This window comes from Mastigoproctus giganteus, chromosome 2, assembly GCF_048544385.1.
Source record: "Mastigoproctus giganteus isolate SK-2022 chromosome 2, ASM4854438v1, whole genome shotgun sequence".
NCBI lineage: Eukaryota > Metazoa > Arthropoda > Arachnida > Uropygi > Thelyphonidae > Mastigoproctus > Mastigoproctus giganteus.
Window position 1 is genome coordinate 83,688,041 of NC_143576.1, and position 22,419 is coordinate 83,710,459.

At 37.8% G+C, this 22,419-nt stretch overlaps 1 protein-coding gene across 1 annotated transcript in view; it reads left to right on the forward strand.

Moving 5' to 3' along the window:
• LOC150089378 (poly(A) RNA polymerase gld-2 homolog A-like) overlaps positions 1 to 22,419 on the forward strand; it is a 191,111-nt gene that overhangs the window by 60,102 nt on the left and 108,590 nt on the right. The window contains exon 4 of the mRNA XM_090368554.1: positions 4,418 to 4,532. Within this exon, the coding sequence (XP_090224680.1) occupies positions 4,418 to 4,532 (115 nt within the window). The remainder of the gene's footprint in view (positions 1 to 4,417; positions 4,533 to 22,419) is intronic.

Below are 22,419 nucleotides of genomic sequence, written 5' to 3' on the forward strand. Positions count from 1 at the left end.
TTGAGCATGCTCAATGCCAATGGGATTCTTCATCTTGCTCAGAATAATCAGCTCCGAGGGCATAAATTCAAATTGAGGAAGGACGGATGTCGGATAGATGTGCGGAAATTTGCCTTTGGCCAGCGGGTGGTTGGTTGGTGGAACCGACTTCCATCACTTGTTGTTGAAGTTGATAGCCTAAACAAATTTAAAGCTCAACTGGACAGGTATTTCGAACGAACGGAGGGGTGAAATGGGAGTGGTGTGTGTGTTTTTTTTTTTTTTTTGGCTGATGCTGAATAAGCTTGCTTTCTTGCATCATATGCCTCTACTAATGCTAATGCTAACCAAATGAGTTCATACCATCTGCAACGCGTCCAATCATTGGAGCCTGCAGATTATCCACTCCGGAGGACTTTTGCTACTTGGTTTCTTCAACAGAGTGCGGCAGACAGCACATTTGCTGCATCCATATTGTTCACGGATGAGGCAAGTTGCACAAGAGAGGGAACCTTCAATCAACATAACACCCATTTGTGGGCTTTGGAGAACCCCCACGGTACGCGAACACGTGTAACTCAATGCCGTTTCTCTGTCAATGTTTGGGCCGGCATTGTTGGAGACCACCTCATTGGACTGTACCGTTTGCCCCCTCGTCTGGACGGTAGGGCATACTTGATCTTTCTATAGCAAGTCCTGCCCGAACTTATTGAAGAAGCACATGTTCCTCAGTCGTTGTGCCGCTCAATGTGGTTCCAGCATGATGGGACTCCCCCACATTACACCAGTGATGTCCGCCAACACCTAAATGTTACATTTGGACAGCATTGGATAGGTCGTGGTGGTCCGGTTCATTGGCCTGCTAGATCGCCGGACCTATCATGCCTGGACTTCTTCTGCTGGGGAAGTCCAGGCATGATTCAGTTGAAGACCTCATCGCTCACATCTCTGTAGCTGCCGGGGAGATTCGAGACATGCCAGCAATCTTCCAGAATGTTAGGGATTTCATGCGGCGGCACTGTGAAGCCTGTGTGACTGCTTCTGGTCAAACTTTCGAACACCTTCTGTAGCATGGCTTTTTGCCAATGTAAAACTTGTTATTAAAATGATTTCTGTTACACTAATGAGTTGCTGTTTCTTTTCTTTTCTTTTTCTTTGCTTCTTTGTTCATGCGACCTCCCGCATGATGAAGGCATTTCGGACCCTGCAATGCTATGTGATTCCGATTCGTCTTTGTGCCCCCTACACCTCCTGCAAGTTTGTCGCACTGGTAGTGAATCACCCTATATATCTCAAAGTGGTCCATTGTAAATTTGTGATTCCAGTCTCAAATGGAGGTAGTAGGGTTCCCTGTGAGTTATTCTGGGTTTTTTCAGCCTAAACTGGGTTAGTGATGTCTTGCAGTTTTGCATCAGACAAACATATGCCAGTTGTACTTCACCTATCCCTGTTACACAGAATATTTCCCACTTTTCACTAATAAAAAATCTTCAGTAACCATAACTTCGTTCATTCATTCATTACCCAAAACACTCTACTTTGAGGGAACTGAAAAATGTGGTGGCAACTTCACATAGTCAAATTACTTGTATTAATAAGTAATTTGTTGGCGACTCCGTAGGCAGGAGCGGCAGTGCGTAGCACACGCTTCTTGATTAGATCGGGGTTCGAGCCCGTGACCACCAAATATGGAGGATGCGGAATGACCACCATATATCGCTGGAGCAATATGGCCTTAGTTGCTAATGCTCCTAAAAAAAACAAACAAACAAGTAATTTGATTAAGAGAATAGTCATAAGTAATATGACTAGTCATATTACTTATTAATATGACATTAATAAGTAATGACTATAAAAATATTAATTCATCCAATATTTTAGGAAATACTGAAGGCTAAAAATCGAATGTTCTAAATTATGCTTTTGTTATGATGTATCATTAGTCTAGTATATTTGAGGTAACCATAGATTTACTGTAGTTGTATTTTTTACAAAACTAGTATGACAAGAGGAGTTAAAAAGCATGTAAAATTTAAGACTATGCATGTTGTTCACATGGTTTGCCAGTGTAATATTGACTCAATTTGGTGTGATATAAGCATAGGGAAAACAAAAAAAAGAAGAATGTTGTTATAGGCCAAACAACTATATAAATAAATTGATTTGGTCAGAAAATCAGAATGTCTTATAAAAAAAAAACTGCAGCCATTATCAATCCACTACAGGATGGAAGCTTCCTCAACGATTCACATTGAGGGAAATGGATCATAATCTGCCACCTTGGTCCAGTGCAGGCTGGCAGATCAACCGTATTTAGCAGGCAGGAACTTGAACCCTTGTTTACTCAAAGCACATGTGCTACTGCACTCCCACTCCTGACCACTTGGCTACAGAGGCCTACCTTATAATGGGGAAACTTTAAATTTCCAGATATTGACTGGTTAGGGGTTGGTCCACTCACTCAGCAGAGCCTTTCTGGATATACTGTGACTGTTTTCTAGAGCAGCATTGTTAGATAGGCAACAAAGATATCAGATCATGAATCTGATTATTAGCAGTGACTCTTTATGCATTAATCCTATATTTGCAGATAAAGGAACTATTAGGTGGCAGTGATCATAATATACTGATGCTGTTGGCTTAAAAATATAACTATCAATGGTAAAGGGAAGGATTTTGCTTCTGTAAAGTTGACTACAATGGTCTTTTTACAATTTTATTTTATTGTCATTGTTTCAAGCTACCAACTACAAATTCTAAGTAGAAAGCATTGAAGGAAGCAATCATAGAAGGCTACTAAGCTTTTTATACCAACTAAGAGATATTGTTCAAAGTTTAGACCTAACTGGATGTCAGATGAATTCATAAGGCTAGTGGCAGAGAAAAAAAATGTGTGGGATGATTATAAATTATCAATGAGACAGAAACCTAAGATGTATACAAACTAGTCTGTAGTCAAGTCACTAAGGGCTTAGGCAAGCTGAGGCAGATTGAGGATTAATTGCTTATGTTATCATTAGAAGGGAATGGATGAACTACATTAGCCCACAAGATATGAATGCCATAACTATTTATGATCTTGTTCTAGTTACTGACAAATTAAATAAATATTTTGCATCATCTACATTCATATAGAAAAAAAATTTTAGGAATTGTAATACTAGAAGTGTACCAGAAGTTATAACTGGGACCTAAATGATTTTGTGATAATTGAGAATAAAGTGGAGGGGAAAAAAATTGAAGCTAAAAGCTCTTCTGTTAAGCAATAATGGGTGGAGTGAGAAACTACAGATTTGTAAGGTTGACTTCTCTTGTAGAGAAAATAATGGAGTGAGTAAAGAAATATTGCAGAATCATCTTGACAGGAATACAATTATATGAAAATTATGGCATGGAATTTTTAAGAATAGACCTTGTCTGACAGTCTATTTGTCTAACGTGATGCAATAACAAAGGAACTGGTTACAAAAAATAATTTTGACATATTTCATTAAAGCTTTTGACAGTGTTCTACCTGGACTACTATACATAAATGAATAGTTGAGTGGCAGAACACAGAGGTTGGTTATGAATAGGCATTGCTCTTCCTGTACTAATATTATTGGTGGAGTCCCTTACGGTTCATTGCTGGCTCCCCTTACTGTTTTCAATATTTATTAATGATATTGATGAAGGCATATCAAATTTATCTGTTTGCAGTTATTAATGAAACAAATCAGGATATATTACTGCAACAAGACCTACAAAAATTGGATAGATGGACTGGCAATTCACATTGATAAATACTGAGTACTGCACACCAGTTGGGTGGTACCACAGTCAAGAAAAAGAGAGGTAAGGCTAATTGTACAGTCCAACATGAAGTTGTCGGACCAGTGCAGACAAACTGCTAAGACAGTTCATAGTGTATACAGAAAGTTTGCTATTAGTGAAAAGGAGGTGATTATCCCATTTTATGAAAAACTTCAGTTCTGCAAATTTCAGCTCTCAGAAACTAGGCACCTGTGAGAAACCTGACTTAAGTGCTGATGGCATCATTACTCTTTCTCAGACAACACATTTGAGCCAGTGATTGATTGATTTTTGGAACAGACTTCTATTGTTCCTACTTCACCTATACATCTGGTTTTTTTGGAAGCAGTTAGTTTAAATAATTTAAGGAAGAACTAGACAGATTATTAGAAGGGATGGAGAGGTAAGGTAGGTAGGATTTTTTTATCTTTTTTTTTGGGTGATGTTTTGCATAAGCTTGCTTCTTACATCATTTGTCACTGTTAATACTAATATAAAACAGATCGTGGGGAACTAAGGAGCTGATTATATTTGATGCCCATCCACTTGGAAATCTGAAGTTTAATTTTGTTAGCTGCTTTAAATGTTATGCAGACTGACCTAGTTTTTGAGATACAATGATCCATAATTTTTTTTCTCTGTTTAGCTATCCCATGCAGTTTGGCAGTATTTTATTGAGAACCGACAAACAGAAGAAGCTTACATTAAAAAGATGGAACTCAAGGATGCCCTTCATTGGGTTTTGTTATCCTACTTTCCATGTGAGTATCTGATATCAATAATATATTTTGTTTTTATTGAAATATTAAGTTAAAATTTATAAAATATGAGCAAATTTATTGCAAAGGCTTCTGACTTATGAGAGTTATAAAACATACTCGTACTTAATCAAGAGCAGACTATTATATTTGAAGCAAATTACCTTGACTTGTTTTGGTCTTGCACTTCAAGTAAACAGCACTTCTCCTCGAGGCATTGTTATTTATGTGTAGTGATTGCTGTTAACTAGACAACCATTTCAGAGATTCTCTTTATCAAAGACTAATAGGTCACTAACAGTGTAGAGCTTGAAAACATGATGATTAAGTATTTCCACAGCAGGAGAAATGCCAAAAAGGTTATTTCAAAACTGAAGTAAATTTAGAGCAAAGATAGAATCATTCTACTAATTCAAAATGCTGTTATGGACATAAAACATCCTTTCTGAAATAGTAATATAATTTGGTTAGCTAGAACTAATTACAGCATTTTTTTTTTTTGTATGTAATTCTTAATGGTGGTCAGATGCAATAAATGAAGATGTTAATTATCAGCCTGAAGTTCTAACCATGGTATTATTTAATTAATGCTGTCAAGTACCTTGCTAATTTCTTGTGTTTCTTCTTTATAGGAATCATCTGTTATCTTCTGAGTTGCTTCCTATGTCACTGACCTTCTTTGTCACTTGTCTTCTCACTGTTTGCAGAGGCTGTGATTCCTTCCTTATTTAAATGACTGCCTTTGCTTTTTGTTCTGAAACTGCTGCTTACTGAAAGTTGTGATCGGTAATCTTGTGTTTTTTTTTTTTTTTTTCTCAATACGTTTCTTCCAGCAGTTTACAAATGCCATTGAGTTAACTTTCTCCCCTGTTAATCCAATGTTGTATTGTAGTATAGTTCAGTTCAAATTCTCAAATTTCAAGTTCTACAATTTTCAGAAATTCTAAAACTTGAATTTCAGAGTTGCAACACCAGCAAGTAGCTCACCATGATAGCAGGCATTGAAGGCTTAAATAATACCTTTATACCGTGGACTGGATCAGTGCAGAAATGCAACTCTGATCTTGCCATCTTTCAGTTTCAGGACATCATCTGAAGGATTGGTTGGACAGTGATCTCACAATAACAGAGCTTTTTTTTTTTTTTTTTCATTATTTTTGGAAAGAAAGTGGCACCTCACTGATGGTAGAAATTCTGTTTAAAACCATGAAGCAAAAATATCTCACATTGTCCTCAAGTGTTTCAAATTCTAATGATGCTTTAGCTTGTGGTTGCTAGTGTTGTTTGTGCACATTGACAGGGTCTCTCTCTGTTTTCTTGCCTGCTTTGTTGGGTGCCAATGTCACAGATTACTGAAAAATTACCTTTTTTACATCCAGTGATTTGTTGGGGAGAATAGTATAATGCTGTTTCATTATAGTTGTAAAACTGCCCATCAGTGAACTCGCCATTTTAAATCAAATTAAGCAGAAATTTGAGGAATGAATCTGCTGCAGTGTAACTAGTTGCAGATTTGCCCGCAAGACTAACCTGGAATATCCCACAATGAACCTTCCATCTCCAAAGTTGCCACCATTCAGGAGTTTTAAATGAAATTGAACGAAGTAGCTTGCAGAATTGAAATCACTGCCTATTCTTTCAAAATTATTACATTTATTGGTACTCCATTTCATTCTTGTAGAAAACACTCGTATAAGTATTAATCCATATCATTGTTTTCACAGTCTACTTTTCTTTTTTTTTGGAGGCCTACTTCATCTTCTGGGGAGTCTATGAATATTTAAGTTTCTTCCTTTTTCATCCAACCACGGAATTCCACTGAAATTTCACACATGCATAATACACACCATTTTCTTTTGCCACTCTTAACTCTTTCAGTAATCTGTGACTATTCTTTATATAATTTTTTATTTTATTGGAAACGACTGTCACATGTTCACTTTCTAGTTCATTTCACAAATATTATGTAGTCTCAGTCCTAATCTCAATGATACCCATTTCCACTTAGTCTGCCAAACCCCATGTACTTTTTCTGACAGAATCTCAGTTATCAGTTGATTCGACCACTGCTCATCTCAGTTGCCCAAATTATTTGCTGTATGAGTCTTTTCACCTCAAAGGTGGTGCTTGTGCATATGTCTGTTTCAATATTCCCTGTCAGAGACCTAGTAATTTGGAATCTTCTGTTTTTGATCTTCTCCCATTTCCACTAATCACTTGGAACTCTTTGACTTACTCTTTTCACCTTGAATTTCTTCAGTCCAACTTTCCTAACAGCGAGGTAATTTTCCTTGGTGATTTTAATGTTCACAACTCCAGCTGGCTTTCATTTTCTAGTCACACCACCACAGCTGGTTGAGATGCTGAGGCTTTTGCAATTACTAATGACCTTGCACAGATTGCTCATTTACCTACCAGAATACTGGACAATCCTAACCATACAGCCAACATGCTTGATCTTTTTCTCACAATCAACCCTTCCAAGTACATGGTCAAAATGAGCGATCCTTTAGGCACCTCAGATCATTACTTGGTGATTCTCTCTCTCCAATGGAGCCTTTATCTCATGGCTATTCTCAACCTCATGTTTTATGGCATTACAAGAATGCAAAATGTGATGACCTGCAAGATTTTCTTCTCTTCCTTGGTCGGATTATTGTTTCAAAATCTCTGATGTCAACGTTTTCTCAGATTGTGTCAGTGAAATTATTCTTGTAGGAATGGAATCCTTTATTCCACATTCCAAATTAAAATCTCATCCTTTATCTAAACCTTGGTTATCCAATAAATGTGCTAAGGCTGTTCAAGAGAATAATGTTGCATATCGTAATTGGCTTGTTTCCAATTCTTCATTTTCTGCCTACACCAGAGCTCTCAACAATTGTAAAGCAGTTATTAATCAGTCCAAACTAGATTTTGAACAGGCTAAGAGTAGAAAACTTGCTTTTAGCCCTGATGGTAGTAGAGCATTCTGGTCTCTTGCCAAAGCTATTGGTCACAATTTTTGCCCATCTCTGTCAAAACCAGATGGTTCTATTGTCCCTTCAGCTAAGGATAAAGCTGACCTGCTAGCATCTCATTTTTCTTCCAACTCATGCATTAATGATCTTGGTAAAATACCTCCCACCATTCCCAGCATGTTCTATTCAATGACTTCTGTGGTCTTCTGTCAAAAGGATGTCAGAAGAATTTTGACGAATCTTGATATTAAGAAAGCTCCAGGTCCTGATGGTATTTCTCCACTTGTTCTCAAAACTTGTGCTCCTGAACTTACTCCTCTTCTTTTCCACCTTTTTTCACTTTTTTTTTGCAAAGGTGTTTTTCCTTCTGCTTGGAAATTTGCTCATATCCAGCCAGTTTCTAAAAAGGGTGACAAATCCCTCCCATCCAATTATCGTCCCATTGCAATTACTTCTACTCTTTCTAAAGTAATGGAGAAATCAATTAACTGCCAACTGATAGATAGATTAACTGCCAACAGATAGTTTATCTAGAAACCTTCTGGCTGGTCAACGATCGCCAGTATGGATTCCGTCAGTGTCGTTCCACTGGTGATATTCTGGCTTATGTTACCTGTTTATGGACAAATTCAATGGAAAAGTTGGGTGAAACAAGGATTTGCTCTTGACATCTCAAAAGCTTTTGATCGTATTTGGCATAAAGATCTTCTAAACAAGCTTTCATCTTATGGTTTGCCAACTGTTTTTTGTAATTGGTTATCCAGTTTTTCTCTCTGACTGCTCATTGAGGGTGATGGTAGATGGCTCTGTCTTCTAACTTCTCCACTAATGCTGGTGTCCCCCAAGGTTCAATACTTTCCCCCACTCTTTTCCTCTTGTGTATTAATGACCGTCTTCCATTGACTGGAAATCCCATCCATAGTTTTGCTGATGATAGCACATTGGATTCCAATTTCCAGTTTGAGAAACCTTGCCCTGCTCAATCAGCGTCAACTTCTTGAATATCCGCTACCAATTCCTTAAATGCTGATCTCAAGGTAATTCTCCAATGGGGCAAAGAAAACTTAGTTGACTTCAATCCTTCTAAAACTCAGTCTTGTCTTATATTTCGCAAAAAGGATTCTTCTGCTTCTATGGTGACTCTCCTTTGACTTATCTTTGACTCTCCTTTGACTTATCTTTGGTGACTCTCCAACTTCTAGGCAAGATAATATATCTCTTTTGGGGATTACCCTGACTTCTAATCTCTCTTGGCACAAGCATATTACAAATATTGCTTCCTCTGCATCTAAAAACATTGGTTTTCTCTTTTGCTCTCAGTGTTACTTTTCTTCCAGACAGCTGTTCAATCTGTACAAATTGCAAATCTGCCCTTCCATGGAATATTGTTCCCACATATGGTGCGGTGCCCCCAAAATCTCTCTCAGGCTTCTAGATTCCATTCAGAAGAGGTCAGTTTTAGGTTTATATATGACTCATCTCTAACAGAGTCTTTTCACTCTGTCTCATATACGTACTGTTTCTGCTGCATGCCTTTTTACAGATACTTCCACGAGCACTGTTCTTCTGAATTGGCTTCTATAATTCTTGCTCTCTTTAAAAATAGTCCTACCACGTGCTGCCACCAGCCAACGTCCATTTACTGTCCAACTTCAAATTCACAGAACCAAATTTTCAAACTCCTTGTTTATTCATCAACTACTGTTTTCTGGAACAACCCCTCATACATATTTCCTGAAAATTACAGTCTTCAGAAGTTAGTCTAATGTCAACAAATATCTTCCTTTGTGTTCTCTACTTCCAACCCATGCATGGTACTAAGTACTGTAGGTTCAAATATCTCATGTTTGGGGTTTTCATCGGAAAAAAAACAAAAAAAAAAAAAAAAAACATGTTAGGGAAAAACATTACTGCCTCCTCATGTTAGATTAAAAACATTACTACTGCCATGTTAGGAAAAAAAAAAAACATGAAGTCACAATTGCAGTAGTCAGTAAAAGAAAATTCACAAAATGACTTACAAAGTAGTGTAAGAGCAGAGAAAAATGTCTTATATACACAGTTAACAGTGTTTTGAGAAAAATAAAACAAAATTGAACTGCCTGGCTAGAATTTGACCTGTCATAATGTTGAAGTGAGGTGACATGATTTGTGGGAAAAAGCAGTTGACAATTTCTCATAGTGATTTCACATTCTCAAATGGGACACTGCATATGGAGAATGCCAATTTACAGTAAACCCTATTACTAAATAGTCAAGAATGACTGGCTCAGCTTATGAAATCCTCAACAATAAATCAGTATCACATGGTCATAGTCCTGGTCCTGAGTCTTGCTGTAAACATCTTTGTAAAGGAAAGGTCAATAGCTTACCACAGTTTACTGTGCAGTAGCAATTAAAATATGATTTTCAACAAAAAATAATCTTCTTGTCAATAAGATTTAATTTCAAAAGACTAGGGGCACATTTAGAAATTTTTATCCTCAGATGAAATATTCGTACACGAATCTTGAAAAGAGCCTCAAATTACTTCCAGTATGATGTCAAAATGCTAATTTGAGAAGTCTTTTTTATTTAAAAATGGTACAATAACCATAGCACATACTGATGTCTAAAGAAACTGTTTCAGCACTCCAAATTTCAAAATATAATGTGATTAATGTAACCAAAAGATTAAATTATTTAGCAAGAGCTTATCATTGTAGTACTCACCTCTAAATCTGTAAATTAAGAAATTGAATTTATAGAAGGTGAAAAGAATTAAAATTAAACTATTTAAAACATCTAAGGGAGAAAAGAAATGAACAACTTTTTCCTGGGTTGTTGTCTATAAAAGAATCAGAATAGTGTATTAAAAACCAAGAGCCTTTGATAAGACTTTCAACATCATCATCAGTTGGTTTCAATGAAGCCAACTGATGATGATGATGATGAATGGGGCTTCACACTGGAACTCCATTTTCCAGTGTGAAATTACTTGTTCTTTGAACACACTTTTTTTTTTTTTCATATTTGTTTCAGGATCCCACAGTATATCCAAAAACATGGTGTAGGCATGATATATCTAGGTTGCGCTTTATTAAAAAAAAAAAAAAAAAAGCTTTAAACTGCACAAAAAGAGTATTGCATGATAATAACAAGACTTCATTTCTTGCACTTGGTTTACTGAAAAACACTTTTTTTGAGACTGTCTTCTTCGTGCTCTGATTAGCATGTGAAGTAGACTGTTTTTAGTACAGTAATATAGTAATTGAAGAAACGTAGAAAGTACTGTGATCCCTTTAAGAAATTAAAGACAGTTTTTACTGTTTCATTTGTTTTCATTGTCCACTTGTTTCAATAAAACTAAAGCACAGCATATACAAAAATTTTACAAGGGCATGAGATAATATTATGAAGAAAAGAGAAAATGACAGAAAATCATTCCTTTAATGGACCAATAATATAACCCATCTCAGAAAAGAAGTATAAAATATAAAACAAGCATTCCAAAGGAAGAGTTTCATGTCTCCAAGAAAAATTCTTTTTTTTTTTTTACTTTTTATGAAACCCCCAGACACAGGGCATAGAACCTATAGCACTTAGTACCATGAATGGGTTGTAGGTTGAAAAGATGTGAAAGGAGGTTGTTCCAGAAAACAGAAATTGAAGAAATAAATGAGGAAGAAAAGTTGGTTCTGTGAATTTGAAGTTGAACAGTAAGTGGATATTGACTGGTTGTGGCATGTATTCTTCAGACTGGATTGGAAGAGAGAGGGGAAATTATAGAAGCTAATTCAGAAGATAGTGCCTATGGAAATATCTGTAGAAAAGGCATGCAGCAGAAACCAAAAGTGAAGAGACAGAAAAGTAACACTAAGAGTGAAAGTGAAAACCCAGTTTTTTTAGATGAAGTGGAAGCAATATTTGTGATGTACTTATGCTGAGAGAGAGAGAGAGAGAGAGAGAGAGAGAGAGAGAGAGAGAGAGAGAGAGAGAGAGATTAGAAATTGGGATAATCTCTAGACATCTGAGTGCCATTGAAGATAAGCATAAGAACAGAAGAATCCTTTTTTGTGAGATATAAGATAGTACTGAGTTTTAGGACTAAAATTTCCTAAGTTATCTTTGCCCTGCTGGAGAATTAAGTGGATATCAGCTTTTAAGAAATTGCTAACAGATATTCATGAAGTGGAAGCTGTTTGTGCAGAGGTTTTAGAAACTGGAAAGAGGAATGCAATGTGGTATCATCAGCAAAACTGTGGATAGGATTTGCAGAAGAAAGAACTGAACTTCAAGGAAGAATAAACTCATTGGTATAAGTTAAGGGGGCAGAGAGAGAGAGAGAGAGAGAGAGAGAGAGAGAGAGAGAGAGAGAGAGAGAGAGAGAGAGAGAGAGAGAGAGAGAGAGAGATTTACCATCACATGCAGTGAGCACGCAGAGAAAGAAATCCAGATTAGGAGAGTAGGTCATGGGGTCTTGTCAATGATATACAGGAATTTTATTAGCATGGATGAGGAGGTGATTATCTGTTTGTATAAGGCAATGGTCAGGTCACACCTTGAGTACTACGTACAGGTCTGGAGGCCTCATTTTAGGAAGGATGTAGAGTTGCTAGAACGAGTACAGAGAAGGGCAACAAGATTGGTGAGGGGAACAAATTTTTTTTTTTTTACCAAGAAAGCCTTAAATTCTGCAAATTTCAGCATCTGGAGACTAGGCAGCTGCAGGGTGATCTTATTGAGGTGTGTATGGCCTTGAATGGCATTGAGCAGGCTCAATGCTGATGGGATTCTTCATTCTCTTTATCCTCTTACATGAACCTAAGGGGGAATAAACTCAAATTAAGGAAAGTCAGTTGTAGAATAGATGACTTTCATCAACCGGTGAAACACCACCACTTTGCTTATTGGAGGCTTGAAGTGGTGAAACCCATGTTTAGTCTCTAGAGCAAAGTTTCTGGCATCCCCCTCCCCCCATACTTCTCCTTCAACCCATGCACGGTACTAAGTACTATAGGTTTTGATACCTTTCGTGTTTGGGGTTTTCATAAAAAAAAAAAAAAAAAAAAAAAGAAGAATAGATGTGCAGAAATTTGCCTTTATCTAGTGGGTAGTTGATTGCTGGAACAAACTTGCATCTGTTGTGGAAGTTGATAGCTTAAATAAATTCAAGGAAGAACTAGACAAACATTTGGAGTGAATAGATGTGTGAAATGGGAAGGTTTTTTTTTTTTTTTTTTTGGTTGATGCTGTATAAGGTTTCTTTCTTGCATCATATGTCTCTACTAATGCTAATTACAAAAAACAGTTGACAATCTGTAAGATGGAAGCTTATTTAGAAGATCTTTATACCAAACACGATCAAAAGCCTTTGAAATGTCAAGAGAAACTGCTAGAGTTTCACCAAACTTTTCTGTTGAATTTCACCATAGATGGGTTAACATAATCCAATATATCACCAGTAGATCAATTCTGATGGAATCCATACTGGTGATAATTGATTTAATGGAAGGTTTCAAGGTGGTTTAGCAGTTGGCAGTTAACGAATTTCTCCATAACTTTTTAAATAGAACAGAGGTAAGTGTAACTGGAGTGATTTGTCACCATTTTTAGCAATTGGCTGTTTATGAGCAAATTTCCAAGCAGAAGGGAAAAAACCAGTGGAATAAGAAGGTGAAAAAGTAGAACAGGAGTAAGCCCAGAAGCACAGGTTTTGAGATTAAGTGGAGAAATACCATCAGGATCTGAAGCTATCTTGGTAACAAAATCGTTCCCAATTCTTCTGACATCCTTTTGATGAAAAACCACAGGAGGTATTGAGTTTAGTGTACTTGAATGGTGGGAGGTGGTTTACCAAGATGATTAATACAAGTCTCAGAAGAAAATTAGGATGTTAGTAAATTGACTTTATCCTTAAGTGAAGTTGCAATAGAACCAGTGCTTTTTTTGTAAAAAAAATAGGTGCCGGTACCCATTCTTTGCTATCAGGAAAAATTGAAAATTAAAAGGATATGAAAAGCCTCTCCACCACCACCGTCTCAACACTGGCTCTCTGAGTATCTTGCTGCCGGGACAACTCCAGCTTTGAAAATTGTTAAAAAATACTTCTTGTCGCAAAATTTATAAATGACCTTTACAGAATTATTATCTAACTATTTAGCAACCTTTTTGTCACCAAAAGGAGAGTTACTTAGTACAAAGAAGTGCGCTGTCAAAATGCAATAAAAAATTGTTTTTTTAATTTTAACACATTTATAATTTATCATTTAATTATAAATGATAGATTTCAATCGGAGTAGTTTTCCCTTGATAAGCATCAAATAATGCATAGCTAATGTGATTTTTAAATTTTTAGCTCCGTTAGAGAGGGGAACACAAATTACTCACATTTTCCTGTCTGATGCCACCATTTTTAATTTTAAAATTATATTTTAAACATACTCATTGAGCTCTTTCCAACAGTGTAGCTATAGGTTGTTGACAACATTTTTATCCCCCTACATTTTAACCCCCCCTCCATTTCTCAGACAAATTTTTATCAACAATGATCAATATGGCGTTATGTTGTCCCACTTGATGTGCAAACCCATGCAAAATTTCTAGTCAATAGGTTGAGTGGTTCCAGAGATACAATGCTGTGACAGACGGATGGACAGGCAGACAACCGAGTGACATTTTAAGCATCCTTCATTAGACTATGGCCCCTAAAAATAATAAGTAAAAATAAATAACATAAGTAAAAATAATTTTATAATAAAGTTTTTGTAGAATATTCCAAATTTTTATTAAGTTTTCATCTGACACCCTATGCTAATTTCTTTTCTTCCTCTTTGTGTGTGTCGGTTGCTGAATGACATTTCTGAAGCAGCCACAAATCGACATATTTTGCTGGATCGAAGCGGGTCAGCGGTGAGCATACAATTTTAAGAAACAGTAGTGAAGAAACTGTTTTTGTCATCAACAAAGCTCTGGTTGGACTGACAAGCAGATTCATTTGTGAAGATCCTCGTTCACACTCACTCGATGAAATTGGTATTGTACTCAGAGCGTCCATCAAATTCTTCAGTTCTTCCGAAACCATCTTTTCAATTAGGTACCCCCGAAATCCACGAATTGCATTTAACTGTAACTTAGTTGACAATTTTCTAACTTCATTTTCACCAAATGCCAACAATTCATGCTTAGAAGGTTTTAATATCTTTGTTGTCCTCGTTTTCCTTCTCTCGTCATCAGTATTGTCACTAGTTCTTAAATTTGGATTTTTTTAGTGTTTTTTTTTTTTTTTTGAAACTGTCCAAAATGTCAGTGTCATTCGGATATTCAGGTACAGTGACCAGGCGCCTCCGTAGCCAGGTGGGAAGGAACACCAGTGCCTAGCACACGCTTCTTGATTAGACCGGGGTTCGAGCCCGTCACCACCAAATACGGAGTATGCGGAAAGGTCAGGGAATGACCACCGCACCGGAGCAATATGGCCTTAGTTGCTGATGCTCCTAAAAACCAAATAACAGCAACAGCAACAGTACAGTGACCATGTAAACAGAGATAGGGAAAATTTACGGAAATTTTCACTTCCTTGAAACAATAGATGATTATTTGTCGGGGTAAAAGAAAATCACTTTTCTAATTCTCGAAAGGGGTGCTCACGGTTGATTCACGAAGGTGTCCAACCTATGGCCTGCTTGGAAAGTGAACTAAAACAGCATTCTAAATTTTGTTAATTATCAAAAAATTTCTCATTAAATGTTTTGTTCAGTAAATGTAATTGTGTATTGCACTTAATAAAATTTTCGAATATTTTCAATTTTACTTTTACATGCAACAAGATATGGAAAATGTAACACAGTAATCTAACTTTGAATTTTTTTGAATATGGCCCTATACGGGAAATGTTTGGACACCACTGCAGTAGAAGGTGAACCAGAGCCCATTGGGAATGCACCTTGATCAGCTCTCTGCAGACCAGTGCAACTTCTCCGTATGTGGGACAGGTGGTCAGATAGTTTTTACCAGGTATCACTAAGTTGTAGAATGGTAATCCCTTCAGCTCTCTTAATTCACGCAGCAGCACTAATTGCCTGAAGGCCAGAAATGCGAACAGGGCGTACCGAGTTAATTTTCTCCTAATCCGTTTGCTATATGAAAATTTTCTTGCTCAACGGAAACTATTTTAAATGTAACTTCCAATGGGAATTCAAAATAATTAAACAGAGGTCCGACTGAGTAATTTAGAATTAAGAAAATGGTTATACAGTTTTATGTAGAAAATATCCTTACAATAGACAGTGAAAAATGTAAATTTAGTTAAATAATTTTAAGCTTATTTGAATAGTAGATAAACATGTGAAAAAAATTTACGGAATATTACAAATTTCAAAGTGCACTGCATCCAAATGTCACACGTCACTGTTAATAAAGGTGCCAGTATGGCGTACCATTATGTACCGTCACAAAAAAAGCACTGAATAGAACTATTAGGTTTTAACAGAGGTGGAAGTATGGTTGGGCAAAGGTTGCAACTAGTAGCATTTGGCAAGAGACCACAATGCTTGACTATCATTTGGACAAGAAGCAAGTTTCTGCTCGTAGCCTATTCAAAATATAGTTTGGACTGATAACTGATTCACAATTGTTACAAACTTTGCTGTATGCAGGAAATGAACCTGGAGATTTGGATGCAAGTCAGTTGTGCAACATTCTTATCTTGAACAGCCTTAGCACATTTATTTGAAAACAAAGGTTTAGATAAATAATTAGATTTTTAAACTGCCATGTTCCAAATTACTAAGTCTTTTACAAGGAATATCAGAGTGTACATATGCACAAGTGCCACCTTTGAAATGAAAGGAATTGTACAGTGAAGAATTAGGAGAACTGAGATGAGCAGTGGTTGAATCAACCGATAATTGGAATTCTGTCAGAAAAAGTAAGTGGCGATTGGCAGACTAAGTGGAAATGGACATTGTTGAGAATGGAAATGTTTGGGAGTTTAGATTTTTTTTACAGATAAGTTTACTTTATTAGTTTGCCTACTCATGTTGCAGTAGTAAGAAAAGGTGATGAGGACATGTATGAAGTAATGATATTTTTGGATATGGGGTACACAGAGCAAGGATAACCCAGCTCCTTGACATAATGTGGCTTCGATAATGACCCCTGTATACACACTACTGTCTTCCTTGAGACTGAGTAATGTGGCAGAGTAGAGGCAGCAAAGTCATTCAGTAGCTGATCCATATACCTCCTAGAGAGTTACCAATAGGTTTGTCTGATGGACTATCTAACTGCTAGCCTATGAACACCATGTTAGAGCTATACCCTCAAAATTTAAGGAAGATAATATCTCGCCATGATGCCCATAATAACTACAAAAGACATCAGTCATTCTGCTTGATGGATGAGATGGGCTTTGCTGTGTAGCCTCAACATGGGTTTCACCAGTTTAAGCCTCTGATAAGCAAGGTGGTAGTATTGCACTGGTTGATGAGTGTTGTCAACTACCTAGTGTTGCCTGGTGATACAGTAAGCCTTCATTTTTCTGCGCGATGTCGAAGTCACACTTTGGCCTCTGTTTACATTGGTTCACACCTGAAGATCTTTATGCTTCCAGTATACCAAGTGCAGTATTTTGAGACCTTAATACAGGGGGTTATACCCAGGGTTACAAATAATTCTACCATCCTGAAGGTGCAATTAGATTATTTGTTTGCTACAGAATGATCGGACCTCACCAAAATTCACTCCATTTGACCCAAGTGTCATCTGAATATCAGTTCCATGAACATTTTAGATTCCTAGGTAGCAAGCCCTAGTTTCTCATACCTGAGTGAATGTTTGTGACAAGCCTCAAGAGCCGACCGGGCTAGCCGAGTGGGTAAAGTACCTGCCCGGCAACCCAAAAGGTCGCGGGTTCGATTCCCGCCTCGGGCTTGGATCAAAGTACTGCAAAAACCTTGGGAGGTGCAATATGGCCACAGAAGCTGATGCGCCAACAACTACCAAATCAAAAAAAAAAAAAAAAAAAACAAGCCTCAAGGACCAAATAGAAATTACATCACTTGGGTATAAGAAACAGAAGCTGTTACTGTTCATATAACTCCCCATATTTCAGTAACACTTGTCTCTATCTACCTGCCACCAAACCATACTTACTCCTTAAAAGAACTTGAAGATCTCTTCACACAGGTACCTCCACCTCTCTCTATATTAGGTGATTTTAACAGGCACCACCCCTTATAGAGCAATCCTAAACTAGATAGACGTAGTCAACTCATTGAAAGCTTTCTAGAGGCACAAAACCTCACAATACTCAATACTGGTGCACACACTCACGTACAGCTCCCAAATGGACACACCTCAGCAATAGATCTCTCAATTTGTTCTCCAGTACTGGTCCTGACCATAGTGGTATGTTATAAAGGATCCCATGGGCATCGACCACTTTACAAACATATGCCACTTTTTAATAGCACAGACTCCTTCAACCAAATCCTGCAGGAAATGGAAATTTGTCCGAGCAAACTGGGCAAAATTTCAGTCCTCTATCTCTCTTGATGAGGAAAAAATCCACCTACAGCATATTGATAATGTGACGGCTTACATTCGTTACATCTTCTAAAAGTGGCCAAAGACACAATACCATTACCAAATCCTCCTGGCAAAAAGCACTGTAATTGCTGGTGGAATGAGGAATGCACAAAAACAGAGAAAGCAAAAAATAAAGCCTGGAATTTATTTCGGCAATGTCCAATCACAGCCAACATCATTAATTATAAGAAGATAAGAGCAAAAGCACGTTTCATACAAAGGCAATCCAAAAAAGAATCCTGGATCCATTTTGTTGAGCTTTTGGGATCAGTGTTTCTACACTGATCCCAAAATAATATGGGAAAAAATGAGACAGTTGTCTGATAAGTTTCCTACCATACCTTTTCCAATCCTCTCCTGAAATGGGCAAGATCTATCAAGACCCTTAGATATAGCTAATGTTTTGGGCAATACTTTTGCTGAAATCTCAGCAGCATCAGCCTATACTACCTCATTGCAATGAATTAAAAACACAACAGAAAATCATGCTATTAACTTTCAAACTGCCCGCCTTCTACCATATAACAAACCTCTGCAATATCCTGAACTTTTGCATGCCATTAGAACAGCCCACAATGGTGCTGCTGGGACAGATGGGATTTATTATATCATGCTACATCTTAATGACAAAGTTTTGCATCTCCTCCTGGTATTTTACAATTGTATATTTTTAGAAAATGTTTTTCCAGCTTCTTGGTATCACTCTACTGTTTTGGCATTCCTAAAGCCTGGAAAAGATCCAACCAATCAACCCTCTAGCTATAGACCAATATCTCTATCAAGCTGCCTCAGCAAAATCTTAGAAAAAATTGTCCACAGAAGACTTGTCTGGATCCTTGAATCAGAACATCTAATGAGGAATAGTCAATGTCTTTCATCGAAATAGGTCATGCTTGGATCTTATGGTCAAGGCTACATTTGCCATTTGAAATGCCTTTGTTAAATGTGTTAAATGGTTTCTATAGATATAGAGAAGACTTTTGACACCACTTGGTGGCATGGCGTACTAAGTGATCTTTACTGTCTTGGTCTACGGGGCAACCTACCTACATTTGTTCAGAACTTCCTACATACTAGGTTGTTGCAAGTTAGCATTAGTAGAGGCATATGATGCAAGAAAGCAAGTTTATGCAGCATCAGCCAAAAAAAAAAAAAAAAAAAAACACTACTCCCATTTCATCCCTCCGTTCATTCGAAATACCTGTCCAGCTGAGCCTTAAATTTATTTAGACTATCAACTTCCACAACAAGGGATGGAAGTTTGTTCCACCAACCAACTACCCGCTGACTAAAGGCAAATTTCTGCCATCAATCCTACATCTGTCTTTCCTGAATTTGAATTTATGCCCTCTCAGGTGATTATTCTGAGCAACAGGAAGAATCCCATCGGCATTGAGCATGCTCAAACCATTCAAGGCTTTATACACCTCTATCAGATCACCTCACCGGTGCCTAGTCTCCAGACACTGTAATTTGCAAAATTTAAGCCTTTCTTCGTAAGAGCAACCCTTTGTTCCATTCACTAATCTTGTTGCCCTTCTCTGTACTCGTTCCAGCAGCTCTACATCATTCTTGAAATGAGGCCTCCAGACCTGTATACAGTACTCTAGGTGTGGCCTGACCATTGCCTTATACAAGGGAATAATCACCTCCTTATCCCTGCTGGAAAAATTCCTGTATATCATTGACAATACTCCATGAGCTACTCTTGCAGCTCGTCTGCACTGCTCAGAGAACTTCATATCTGCCTGCACAACCACCCCCAAGTCCCTTTCATTCTCTACCACTGTCAGTGTAGTACCACAGAGTTGATACGTTGCTCTGGGGTTGCTGTTTCCCATGTGTAGTACTTTACATTTGTCAATGTTAAACTTCATTTGCCACCTCTCCAGCCCATCTGCTCAACCTTTCCAGATCCTGTTGCAGCAGCATAGTGTCAGTAGTGTCCTTGACAACCCTGCCAACCTTTGTATCGTCTGCAAACTTGGACATTAAGCTTGATATACCATCATCAATATCATTTATAAATACAGAAAACAATAATGGACCCAACACTGAGCCCTGAGGGACTCCACTAATAACATTATTCCACGATGAGCAGTGTCCATTGATTACCACTCTCTGTCTTCTCCCCCTCAACCACCCCTTTATCCATAGCAGCAATTTGCCTCCAATGTCACACTGCTCCAATTTGTGTAGCAGTCTTCCATGTGCAACAGTATCAAAAGCCTTTCTAAGATCCAAGTATATAATATCAAAGCTATTCCCTGCATCCAGTTCTTTTGTGACTGCGTCATAGTATCCAATCAAATTGGTCAGGAAAGACTTCCCCTTAACAAAACCATGCTGTGTCGGAGCTATAACTGAAGTCTTGTCTAAATGATCCTGCAGTGCTTCTTTAACCAGTGCCTCCATTAATTTTCCTGGAACAGAAGTTAAGCTCACAGGTCAACCTTTGATCCTCCTTTGTGAATTGGGGTCACATTTGCACATTTCCAGTCTATGGGTACCTCCCCTGAGTCCAAGGAAGTTCTCATAATTATGGCTAAGGGTTTGCTTACTTCCTTTGCTGCGTCCTTTAATATAACTGGATAGATCCCATCCACCCCAGGTACCTTTCTTGTGTTTATCTTCAACAATTTCTCCTCCACTTTACTCTCAGTTATTACAAGATTATCTAGCTTACTGCCAGAGTTGAATACACCTCTGGCATTTCCCTCGCTGAATAACTCCTCATGTGTGAATGTCGATGCAAAATATTCATTTAGTTTGTTAGCTACCTGAGCAGGATCATCAACAGTTGACCCATCAATATCAAGTGGACCAATCTGATTCATCCCCTTCCTTCTAGAGTTTACATAAGTAAAGAACTCTTTGCTGTTTTTCTTTGCAACCCTTGCCAAGGATTTCTCGTAATCTGCTTTCGCCTGCCTAACCTCCTTTGTAACTTGGTTGCATATCAACTTGTATCTATCATAGGCTTCTGTGTCATGTGTTAAATTGTAAGTATCCCATGCATTTTTCTTCTCTGCCATATGCCTCATTAGTTCATCTGACATCCATTTTGGCCTAAACCTTGAACAATATTTCTTAGTTGGTATGTAAAGCCTAGTAGCTTCCAAGATAGGTTCTTTGAATGCTTCCCATTTTGAATTTGCTGTTGGTAACATCATCAGTTGGTCCCACTGTATAGAATTTAAATACTGTCTCAGTCCATCGTAGTCGCCTTTATGGAAGCAATAACCCTTCCCTTTACCCCTAATGGTAGTTACCTCTTTGAGTAAATCCCACTTCAGCACACTGTGATCACTGCCACCTAGTGGTTCATTTATCTGCAGATTCTTAATGCATGAAGAATCACTGCTGATAATCAAATCAAGAGTATTACTCCCTCTAGTTGCCTCCCGAACATAATTTGCTTCTTTAGATCCATATTTAAATTATAGTATCAAGTTTTTATTTGATGGACCTTGTCAAGCTCGATCCCTGTACTGACAATCTGGATGTCAAGGAGGTAGGCAGAAGGAGATCTCACACATAGGAGGTCCGGTTTGTGCACTCCCACTTGAGTAACAAACCGAGGTTCCTTTTGGACTTCCCATTCTTTTTGAAACAACCGATTCTCAAAAAGGTTCACCACGCCATTGTGCATTTTCATGCGGATTCCATGTGTCTGTTGGCATCTCTGAGCAATGTGGGCGAGCGAATCAACCTCATTGCATCCGGCCCGGCATTGCCTATCCTAACTTCGCCCTCAAGATGTTCTAGAGAGGGTCGGAAGGGCATTGATCCTAGTTTTAACCAAGTTAATAAATGCGTGGCCAGACAGCAATTTGTCCCGTCACCCACCCACCGATGCTGTGATCTCACCTGCGAGGAGTTTCTAAAACAGTTGCCATCAAAAAAGGAGTGCGGGAGCCCCTCCACAGATTACTTGTTGCAACTTTATTTTCCAGTACCTGAGCCCCATCCTTAAGCAACTTATATGCTCCATTCAACTCTTTAGCTATTAGCCTCTGAGACTTAATAGATTTCACAACTTCCAGAGGAGATTGATGCAGTCTCTCAAGGTGATTTTTCTTTAATATTGGGATAAACCAACGGAGGGAGGGAATCCCAAGTCCTCCATCAGCAATGTCCACATGAAAGTATGGAGTAACAGTGTCTTTTGGCAGATCAACCAAGATTTTACAGATGTTCTTATCAGTACTTCCATCCTATACAATCTAGATGCTGTTATTTTTCAAATGTCAGTGCGTGGTAATATCTAGGTAATAGGAAGATTCTTAGAATAAAAAGCCTCTGTTGTGGCTTCAAGGGGGCTGCTCTTAATCACCCAAAAGCCTCTCATAAATTATGAT